The sequence below is a fragment of the Pygoscelis adeliae genome, unplaced genomic scaffold, assembly GCF_000699105.1.
Source record: "Pygoscelis adeliae isolate BGI_AS28 unplaced genomic scaffold, ASM69910v1 Scaffold113, whole genome shotgun sequence".
Classification (NCBI taxonomy): Eukaryota; Metazoa; Chordata; class Aves; order Sphenisciformes; family Spheniscidae; genus Pygoscelis; species Pygoscelis adeliae.
The window spans coordinates 15128769-15140358 of NW_008825108.1; the positions used below are offsets into that span (position 1 = coordinate 15128769).

The 11590-nt window shown below is 38.4% G+C and overlaps 1 protein-coding gene across 4 annotated transcripts; it reads right to left on the reverse strand.

Moving 5' to 3' along the window:
- Positions 1-371: 371 nt before the first annotated feature.
- THAP5 (THAP domain containing 5) lies at positions 372-10851 on the reverse strand. 4 transcript variants are annotated; one of them, XM_009327633.1, is made up of 3 exons: positions 10758-10851; positions 7448-7637; positions 372-3998 (listed from the first exon to the last, which is right to left on the reverse strand). In XM_009327633.1, exons 2-3 carry the CDS (start codon positions 7589-7591, stop codon positions 3030-3032), a joined length of 1113 nt encoding a protein of 370 aa, XP_009325908.1. In that variant the 5' UTR covers positions 7592-7637; positions 10758-10851; the 3' UTR covers positions 372-3029. The 4 variants fall into 4 exon arrangements, with proteins under 4 accessions (XP_009325908.1, XP_009325907.1, XP_009325909.1 ...); XM_009327632.1 differs by lacking the exon at positions 10758-10851 and adding an exon at positions 9358-9459; XM_009327634.1 differs by lacking the exon at positions 10758-10851 and adding an exon at positions 9081-9251.
- Between the last annotated feature and the right edge of the window lie 739 nt (positions 10852-11590).

Here is an 11590-nt window from a genome sequence, read left to right on the forward strand (position 1 = left end):
GTGGCGATTTCCAACACGGTGTTTTTCCTTCCTCGTAATAATTAGCCTGAGTAATTCCGTGTCAGTGTACCTTTGAAGCAAAGGACCTAGCCATATTTTCCTGTAAGCAACAATAGCCAGCTATAATACTAAATATTTTAAAATGAATACAGAAGTTCTCTGCCCAAAATAATTTATTGGAATCAATTTGCAATAGTCACCTGCAAAAACACAGCATGGATTCTGGTCTACCTTCAAACTGCTTTGTGGAGTTTCAACCTCTTCATCGCTACAAGACTGGTCCTGAGAAATGCTACATACAAAATCATCTTGTTTTCAGGCAGTCTCTGGCTTTTTTTTTTTTGAAGTTGGTGATGCTGGCCACTGCAGAAACCATGAACCTGGATGGGATGGACATACCGAGGTGGGATGGACACACCAAGATGGGATGGACACACTATGATCCGACACACTGAGAGCAACCACATGTCAAATTTAGAATTAAGGAAAACTGGTAAACTTAAACCTAAAGTTGTAAAGCTCTACTTGAAAACACCAGGTTAATAAATTGTCATATTATTTAACATCTATTGTTAGACATGTTTGCTTAACAGCTGTAATATCCTGCTTGGTAAGAGAGCAGGTGTTACTTTAGGCAACAGTCAGGTAATAGGCCCAGGTGAGAAGTGCTACTTGTAGGCCTTAATAATGACCTACTTGGCACAAAAAGCCGCGTGTAAAGAAGAGAGGCAGAGGCCTCTTATGTCCACCTAGGCACATTGGACCAAGTCACCCTGTAGCAGGGAAATTCATAGACTTGGTGACAGGCCTGTAAAGTTACTGAGTTTTTCTGCTATAGTCCCAAGAAACTCCATACAAAAAAGGAAAATTGAGCATTTGTTTTTTCCCAGGTTTAAAGAAATCTACGCCACAAATAACGTTCTCAATTTCAATACTGGGAAGTGTTAGTAAAGGCAAAAATATATCAGAAATGTAAATACCATGTTAAACCCCCCCACCTTTTCTTCAGGAATAGAGCTTTGCTGAGACAACAGCTTAAAGTGTCGTAACTCTTTCGCCGTGTCTAAGCTCTCATTGCCATTGAAGACCTACAGCAGACTTTTGAACTGGGTGGTAAGTCTTAAAATATACAGTGTTAGCAGAGGATTTGTAGCGACATCCATGAAATCTCTAAAATTGCCAAATCATTTAGCAATTTCATATAGCATTTTGTAAATAACTTTGAAAGATCTCTTACTTTATAAAAAATTACAAAATATGCAGTTCAGAGAGGCCACCTGGACAACGTTCACAAGATTGGACCCTGTATAGCAGCAATGTGTCTAGAGGACACAGGACACCCCTTGTGACTTCAGAGCACACAAGGCAGAACAGCACGTTCTTTTGTTACAGGGACAGCACTCTCTACTAAGAGGGAAAGAAATGAGTGTGTCACAGAGTCCCAGTAAATAATACATCATATTATAACTTATGTTTATCTTCTTCAGGAATTTTCCCATGCACATCCTGTGCTTAGAGCCTGAAAGAAGTCAACAAGTTGAAGGACAAAACAAGCCTACTACAGTGGTTACTGATACAGACTAACCTCTTAGATCACTGTGCTTTAGCAGACCAACTTCCAGGCAGCTACTCTGAGACTCAAAAATTATCTGAAATTTGACTAGTTTGCAACTTATCTTGTAATTGGTGTTGCTTGATCCTCAATTCCTTATGAAAAGATTACCAGTTTAGAACATGTCTGATAGAGCATACAAGTAACAGACTGCAAAGGAACCCATTTACTTCAGTCCTAGACTGAACTGATGGTGGTCACACACTTTTGAATAAAGGAAAATACATCCAAGTCCATCAAATAATCTAATCATTGTAGAATAGGCTGGACTAGACTAGTTCAGTTGGAAGGGACCTACAATGATCATCTAGTCCAACTGCGATGTACAGTTGGGACTAGACGATCTAATACTAGTTCACCGTACTAGACCGTACAGTGAACTCTAGATCTAAGGTGTGGCACGCAGACAGAATAAGCAGAAAGTATTTAAGCAAATAATTTCCCTCAAAATGAATTGTCAGTATCTTTCCACTGTAGTGGTATCCTGTGCGCTTAGAAACAATAAAATCAATACAGGGGAGTGGATTTCTAGTCTTGTAATTCCATTTCTTGAAGAGCAAGAAAGATATAGAAAAATAATGAGCCATATTCTGCTATTTTCACTAGCAATATGCTCTGCAAAGCACTGTTTTCTTCAGTGTATTATTAAGGGTATATGCATTACCCAGCTATAGATCGTAAGAGGATCAATGCTGAGCAGATAGCACTCACTGAATAGTCAGAGCTTTCCCTTTTACTAACCAGCAAAAACATCACTATTTAAGATGGTTCTTTCCATTTGAGCTGAATCATCCAAAAAAAGAGATGGACCTGTTCGCTGTAACAATATTCTTATAGAATTTTTGTTTCTAGAACTAAATGAAAGGAAACACCTTTTATTGCAGAAACAATTTTAATAAGGTCAAAGTGTACAAAAAACTATCAGAACAAATGTTAGATGAACAGACGATTAAAGAGTAATTGTGGCCTCACTGGACAACGTGTATTACATACCTCATTACTCATTTGAAAGAGAATTGGGACACTTTTTTTTTTTTTTAAACAACAGTTTTATAACTGTCCATCCTACATGCTTATTCTGTCCATTCGACCGCTGCCCCAAATGCAGGAGTTGCATGTTTCAGAGGAGCCTGCAGCTAGAAAGGTTTAACTTATCTTTACTGATACAATTCATATACTTTTTAAAAAAACTTTAACAGGTTTTATTTTTTTTTAAAGCTTACTTGCAAGTCATGTTTTATAAGCAATATTCTACCACCTAGCTTTGGTAGTGGTTGATGTAACATTTTAAAGAATATTTGCTATTCGCACAATTTGCATTAGATGTTTAAAATACCATGACTGAAACAAAAGTTAATTTGTCCAAAAGGACAGTCAAAGAGGCTAAAAGATATTTTAGGACAATGATCGAAAGCCTTTACTGTATCATAGTCACTTCAAGTGTTGTAAAGCAGTTTTCTACAATCTTCAGCTTTTCTTCAGAAAGCAGGTTTTCTTGCTTCAATTGTCCAATAAGAGCTTCCAAGGACCTGAGTCTCCCCAAAGTTTTTATCTCCTGCATTTCAAGTAGAGTTATCTTAGAGTGGAGCTTTGAAATTTTTTGCCAAAGGTGATCTCTGTCTATGTCTTGTTTGCAGTATGAATGCTCAGTTTGTAATACGTCACTTCCACTATATGCATTCATATACACAGATTTATCTGTTTCTGTCTCCTCTGTGTCAAGAAACTCTTGCTTAATAGGCAGGAAAGAACTATTTACTATTTCAGGCTTTTCTGGACTCTCGGCTGGCACAATAATAGCAATGACAGATTCTTCATTTCCACTGAACTGTTCAATAGTTTGTGTGACTGTACTCAGTAAAACTGCATTTTCACTTGTTGGCTGTACTTCAACAGAGCAGCCTACAACATGAGAGTTAGGATTTTCAATTGCATAGTCAGTAATTGAACCTAAAGCATTTTGCAGTTTCAGAGATGAATTCAAGTAGTTAGGGTTTGTAAATTGCAAGACTGTAGCTGTACAACCTAGTGGATCCTCTGCAGAAGTATGAACACTGGTAGCTTCCATGCTCTGGACTGCTGCTGCCATTAAAATAGGATTAGGTTGATGTATATGCTGCTTAGATGAACTGTCAACAGCGACACCGTCTGCCTGAAAGTCTTCTCCATTTTGAAGTTGCAGTTTTTGAATTTGTAAAGGTTTACTCAATGCAGTTGAGCAAACTACATCTACTTTTTCATCTACGTTTTCTGCAATTACAGGGTTTCTCTTTGGCGTACAAGGTTCAAGTGATACAGATGCTTTCGCTGACACTACATTTGTATTTGTTTCTTCCGGGTCTTCTCTCTTTATCTCTTGTGGGCTGTTCTGAGAAGAATCTTTTTCCTGGAGAAAAAAAAACCAAAAACAACCACCTTGTAACTAGGAAATCACTTAAGCATTAAAAAAATGGGCAAACCTCATTCTATAGCATGGTACTGCATAAGGAGTAATTTAGATGAGCACTGTTTAAAAATTACACCAGAGACCTGAAAATTCATGTAAGCATCTTCCATAACTTTGCTTCAGGTCCTAAATGTTAAAATACTGTTTTAAAGTTCTAAAGGAAATAATACTTTTTTTTTTTTTTTCACTTTTCAAACTCTGGAACTTTACTGATTTACATGAGTCATCGTAGTTGTAAAAGCACTTAAAGAGAAGTGGCTACACAAATCTGTCTGACAAAGACTGGCTAGCATCTCCCATTACCACCTGAAACATTGTATTAAATGTACGTATATTAAATAGACACAGTACAAGATTTTTGCATTAAAGATGCAACAAAGTTGTTTTAGAAAGATATAGCAAATTTTTAGTCATGCAGTCTACCCCAAAGACAATTTAACAACAACAAAAAAAGATTATGCACAGAGGCTTGCAGAACAGTGAAACATATTCATGCACAATCACGTAGGCTGATTTTAAAACGAGCAATTAAATTCTGACAACTAAACTTCACAATTCATAAAAATGGAGACCTTTTTTTTGGATGGATAGAAATCTTCGCAGAAGGATACAATTTTAACAGGACTTTAAACAGAAGTTGTTACTGAAAGAGGGACAATCTGAAGCTTAGCCTTTTTTAGCCACCTTCTTTTCCCCTCCTCCATGTGAACTACATCACCACATGATTAAATTTAAGATCAGTATCCAAACAAGCTTTTTAGTACGTCAGTCAGTAAACCAAAAATACACTAATAGTGAGTGTCTTATTTTTTTCTAGTAGGTTTGATTCTGAAGGACCAAGCTACAGAACTTGTACTCATGTTAGGCCTATGGACTGAAAAACAAAACCAAAAGCACCCAGAACAAACAAACACAACAAGAAGCAACTTTAACTTTGTTAACTAAATACAGGCCAGGCAAAAAACAAAAACAAAAACAAAAAAACAAATAGGAGAGGAGGGGAAGAAAAACAGAAAAAAAGAAAGGGGAAAAAAAAAAAAAAGAGGCCAGGCTGAAAAAAACAATTATGATGGAAAAGATAATTTCGAAGTGTATGTTCATAAAAGTATGTATGTAGTCTGAAGTATCATAAACACATTAAACTTTGTAATTTGATTTTATATGAAACTTCAGTCTTAAAAGGACTGAAAAAATGTATTAAAAAATAGAATTCATTTGGTTACCTTTATCTTTTTAAAGGCGATGCTTAACATCACATCAATCTTAGGGATTTTGAGAGAATGAAGTATTTCCCTTTCTCTGTTCTACCAGGAGCTGAAAAAGATCTTCTCAGACTAAATCTTTTAACTAGACAAAACTCTTATGAAATAAATTAGGGAAATGTCCCCCAAATTCTTGCCTATCAGAACTGCCATTAAGGCTGAAGGAAAGGCACCAAAACACCTCTCAGGATAGAGCTGCTTGAAGAAAGACCTTTACTTTCATTGAAAAGCTTCCTTGTCCATCGGTCCCTGCCCCCATACTCTTACGACAGTCTTCAAAATAAAAATCCTTGCAAACTAATGTAGAACGGTTACCGATATTGAAACGCAAGCAACTAACACTGCTCTTGAGACACAAACATTCTTTATTTGGAGGAAGAAATAATATGAAATGTTTCCTGAAGAGTCATTAAGCATTTCTAGGAAGACATCCTTCACTTGCTCCGTAATACGTAAAGCAAGGTGGTGGCGAACAATACACAAACATTGCAACTCCTCGCTTTCAGTTTACCAGATCAAGGGTTTATAGAGGAGTGCTGAAAGGCAGCTGGGGACCTTAGCTTCTTGTTCCTCTACATTAAGTCAGGAGCACACTAACAAGGGATTCTCCCTCAGAATTAGGAGAGCTCTTTCCCATGTCTTTGTGAATATTCAGTCTATGTAGAAAATTTGGGTTTGGGGCAACTACAGAACCAGTGGCCAAGTCAAAGGATATTGCTGATTTGCCGAGGTGGTCACTGACAGGATATGTCTTGATGTCAAGAAAAGTGCAGCCAGAGAGAGAAGTGAGACCCCAGGAAAGCAAGTTCACAGTATCATGGATGTGAAGAACTGGCATCTCTTTTCTTTCAATAGCAGGGAAGTGATGGATACATTGAAAGGAAGCACAGAATATTCTTTTTCCAAACTGGATAAATCTACCTGGGATTTCCCAGATATATATTGCTGACGCAAAAATAATTTAGAGAAGCCATTGGTATGCTCTTGGCAACACCACTGCATAAAAAGTTTGTTACCTGCATAACTCCACTGTCCATCTTTGTAAGTATACTATGACTGGTCTATGGTCACACGCAAAACAAGAGAGAATGAAGAGGTGGGGAAAAGCCAATTTTTCTTTAGGGGGAAATCACGTAGTTTATCTGTAATTGCACAGAAGCACAGGGCAGCAAAGCCCAGTTCCAAAGCTAGGGCTCCCTGTTACAGCAACAGCACAGGAAAGTGAGGGATATATTGAAGCGGGGTGGTGGAGTAGGAAGCAAAGATATTTATTGCTAAGTTACTACTGCCATAAATTGCAAGATATTTTATTTTTATATTTGAGAGATTTATCAAGATTGCTTTTCACTCTACAGAGTCACAAGCAGTCTGGACAACACTTGCAGCTATCCGAGAAGACAGAGAACTTAATGACTAAAAAGAAACTTTTGTAAAATTAATTAGTCACACATTTTGGTTTCAGCAATTCAGCCTTAATTCCAGTCCTTCCATTTCTCCCACCTCCAACATGATGATCCAGAGGAAGATAGTTATGTGCCAGAAGAGAATTAGCATAGCTTTGATCAAGATTAGGTGCCTGCGTAGCACAGTATTTTTATGTAACCAATAGTACAACTCGGTGAAAGGCAAGATGGAATAGTCTTTGTGGGATATCTTCAGCAGCCTACACTCCTGAGTTCTTAGGTATTGGAGAGGTTAGGGACAGGAAAGAGAAATGTGTAGTTTTAAACTAATACATTCCAAAGCCAGTATTTATGTACAGTTAATAAAAGGCCTTAAAAGAACATTAAAATATTAATTAAGAGTAATTGCACAGGAACAAATATTGAGAATCATAATATTCTCACAGAAAATTTATTTTCGCATGGAAAATTTCCTGTAGGAAATGCTTCTGTATTTTCCAGTTAAAAAAGATCTTGAACCTCCAGTCAAAGTATGGCAAGTTGTTCTTCCTTTACACTATGGAATCACATACTTGTTTTGTGTCAGTCCTGTTGATAATATATTTTGATGGATGGGAATTCTATTTTTAAAATAAAATATGAATATATTACAGGTAATTACAACATCTGTATTACATAAATAGTTGGTTAGCTCTGTACAATAAAAAAGATAGGAATACATTACCTCATCATCTGGGGAAGAGAAAATTGTTGGTACAGCAGTATGCTTCAAGTATCGTATACCCCATCGCACATCAAGGGAATCGGGGGTAAAATGATCACTGCATAGAAGCTGGTGCTTACTTGGAGTCCATGCATCTCGTTTCATATTCCGCAGCCATTTCTCAAGTCTCTCTTTATCATGAAGTGGAAATCTTTTTTCAAGCAGTTGAAAAAAACAAACAAAAACACAAACAAAAACAACTTTTTTTTTCTTTCTTTCTTCTTTTCAAATAAAGAATATCTCATTGTTCCTTACAAGGTAGCCTTTCCTTACAAAAAGAATAAAATAATCTTTTTTAAAAATTTTAAATACTAAATGCTAATCAGGGTGTCACTTACATGTTATTCCAATAATTATCCAAATTATTTCCAGTTGGATATTTGCTCCAGAGTTCAGCAGCAGAATTTCTGTGGATTTCTGCTGGCCAAGGGTTTCAGAACCCATGGCCAAGATGTTTTAAAAGGCTTGATCCTGCAACACTTGCTCAGAAAGTAGTTCTGCTGAAGTCAGACAAAATACTCTGACTTCATTTGAAAAAAGTTAGGTCTGGTCCTCATTTTAGAAATAGTATTTGTGGAGCTTTTTTGTCTTACTAGACACAGTTAGTAACAGAACCTTTTGTTAGTAATTTTTGTTTAACAGAGTACCTCTTAATATATGTCATACTTCGGATTATCTGATAAGTGGGAAATGTGGATATTTCCAGTGCAGGACTTAAATTCTGTTCAAAAAGTAAATACACACAAATGCAAAGAATTTCTGTATTTTGTGTTTCAGCAATTAAGCTTTCTTACAGTGTTGAGAGCCCACACAATATTATGTAATCCATAACTAACTTTTCAACCCTCTAACCTACTTGAAAAGGAAAATGAAGAGTGTACACATTCATAGAAAAAAAATAAATCAATTCTGAAAATATATGCAAACGGTCAGACAAATTACATTGGAAAGAGAACTAAATTAAAAGAAAGTGGGCGAAGATATGTAATTTACTTAATGAATCAGCAATACACAAATTAAAGGGAAATTAAGGCTCATTATGATGCACGTACAGTCAAGCAGTTATGGTAATGGCAACACGAACGTTCAGACCACTCTTGGCTCTCATCTGTTACCAGACAGATATCAGGGTATTTGAAATGTGCTTACAGATTTCTCTGGTGCATATCAAGTTTCTTTCAACTGTAGCATATAACCACATACGATACATAAACCATAACTTGAATTCTGAGCACTGTTAAATGACTACTGTTAAGGAAGCAATATTCCTTAGAATCATGAGCAATAATAATTTAAAATTTAAATAATTAAAAAAAAATCTCTGCTTTCAATTTTGAAATTGTAAGAGCGAGATTCATGTGGTCATTAAACCTGACCTGACCATGACTGTAGGATGTAAAAACTATTAGCTGTAAAAATTACTGGCAGTATGATGGACAACAGAAACATCCAGATGTGAACAAGTGCCTACAGACTGTTTACAAGAGTCATTTTGTTTTACTCCCTAAATAGGAATGGAGCATTCCTAACTCCTCTTCCCTTAGCTCTTCTTTCCTTTTAATTAACAATCAGTTATTTTGGTAATGTTTATTACCATCTGTTAATGGAACTTCAATGCACAAAATATTTGGTTCTGCAGTGAGGTATTCCCACACAAGAGAAGCTGGGGAGAGAGCCTGGAGTGCCCAGTGTCACCTGAATGCTACAGAAGACACCAGTCAGTTGGGCTACTTCTTGGCAAACCCTAGATCCCACCCTCAACCCCCCGAAGCTGCAGGTTTCCCCCAAAAGCCACACGTGGCAATGACTCGCTTATGCAGGCCCACAGTGTTCCAAAACTGCAAACTTAGCTGATTTTGCGAGAAAGATACCTGAGATTCACAGGATAAATGTGCATGTCTTCACCCCTTCCCCAATCTTTTGAATTTGCTGCCATTTAAGTTTTGAAGTTACCAAGGAAACAGAGCAAGCTTTTGATGCATCTGGCTCTGAGTGTCTGCCAGAATGCAAGGAATAACGCTAGCAAGAACACGATAACCTCTCAAGGACCAGTTAGAGGTTCAGCCTTCTCAAATCCCGCCTACTTCGATTGTGTAAACCCAATAGCAGCATTACATATATTATACAGCATGCCCCATGAGTAACAAAGCTTAGCCTGGGATGTTACTACGTAGGTCCAAAGAAGGCTCTCAGTAAGAGGATGGCTTCTTTCAACTGAAGGTCATGCCACCAATTGCACCCTCTCCAAGAAGAGCCTGAGAACATTTGCTTCCACCACCGTTATCCTTGCAACACAGCACTCACTGCCTTCCCCACAGTCAGCCTGCTTCAGAAGGGAAATAAAATAATCTGTAGTGAAAGCCAAAGTCTGGTAGAGAAACTTATTATTTTCGCTTAAGGGCAACTTTGCCAAAACCTGCTCCTGCTCTCAATATCCCCTTACTCATCATCAGAATCTGTTCTCTGGTGTAAACGAGACACAAAAAAAGGAAAATGGAAAGAGGAAGTGAACAGAATTTATTCAGGAGCTGCCACCGCTGCACAAGTCAGAAAGGTGAAGAAATAAAACAAAGAAGGGCAGTCAGGTCAGCTAAGATTAGGTCATAGTTAAAACGTTCAGAAGAGGCTCAGACCCAAAACCACAGAGCAGCAGAGGACTTCCTTGGGGTGGTAAAAGGCAAGGGAATAAAACTTGCAATTCACATCAGTAGTAGTTGCTAATGTAGGGCAAGAGATCTCTATAAATCGAATCTCAGCACCCCTTCTACAGGACCATGATACTTATAATGCAGCACAATTCAATGGCTAGATAAAACAGCTGTATTTTTGCCATCACCTTTATACTGACGCCATACGTTTGAATATAAATACGTATCAGCACTCAAACTTGTTTTGATCATCCACGTGGCACTCACACTCTCTAAAGCAATATAAATAATTTATTTCCCCTCATTTTCATGATTGTTTCATGATAAATCACATATTAAGAGACATGCTGGGAAAAGAGCTTTCCTTCAATCTAAACTAAAATGCTGTTCAAAGCAGTGTTCCTGTGGGTCTTCCTACATAGCCTTCCTGATCTTGGAATAACAATGACTGCTCAGCAACTGAAACAAACTGCCAACTTAGTTGGAGGTAGAAATTTTACCAAAACAGATTTTGAGGCTAGCTGTGAAATTTATTCTTCAAATTTTTCTTAAATGCTACAAAATTCCTTCTGTTGACAAATGCTTATCATACTTTTATTCAACAGAAAACAATATTTAGCTACCTGCACTGTGCTCCTCTCAGGGTTGAGAAACACTGTTTTTAGCTCACCATTCTCGGACTCAACAGCCACGTAAACCCAACAGTACAGAGGTTACTGCGGGCCTGGGATGGCGACTAATCAATCAGGTGGCCGGACAGTACTATGCAGCCACCATAAACTGTTTTTTGGCAACGAAGCCAGTTAGCTTTCAGCTAGCTCAGCTGCCTCCAAGCAAACCAGCAACGCCTCTGCTCGCAGTGCAGGCAAGATAATAATTCTAATGGCAATATTTAATTTTAAAGCACCAATGTATGTTTACTTTCCTACTCTGTTACGCCCTTCGCTTAGCTTGCAAGCTTGTCAGATAGAGGACACTCAGCTCCTTCACCGTTAAGCCAACGCCTCCACCAGTGCTTGCCCTGCTGAAACACCCCTTCCACAAAGGCAGCCACGCTTGAAAGAAACGGGGTAACCGGTGCTACTTAGCTCTAACAGCTGCACAGCCTCAAACGTTATAAGCGCAAATGTTATTTTTCAGTCGAACCTCTTTGGTTTTCACTTCATGAATCCTCTGCACCTACTCAACAGCGCTTCGACGCTGCTGTACCTCTCCCCCCCCTAAGCAAGAACCGTCCGTCTTCGCGGGGGGGGTGATTAAATACTCAGCCTGTCGACCCTTTTTCCCTCCACCTTCCCCCCCTCCCTGAGATGACAGCGTTATTTCCCTCCAGCCACTGGGGACCAGGCAGGGTTCAAAGGCGACTACCAGCCCCCAAAGTTAGTTTGTCGGCCATTCCCCCCCCGCCCCCGCCCGGCTCCCGAGGGGCCGCTGCGGGCCTCGCCTCACTCGGGGT

Bases quoted from the DNA above. Each gene is read 5' to 3' on its own strand.
- THAP5 (XM_009327632.1), bottom strand. From the start codon at position 9,422: ATGGCAGCAAATTCAAAAGATTGGGGAAGGGGTGAAGACATGCACATT. The intron at 7,638-9,357 runs GTATCTTTCTCG...GCTTGAAAAAAG, and splicing joins ATTTATCCTGTGAATCTCAG to ATTTCCACTTCATGATAAAG. The intron at 3,999-7,447 runs GTAATGTATTCC...TTTTTTCTCCAG, and splicing joins TCTCTTCCCCAGATGATGAG to GAAAAAGATTCTTCTCAGAA.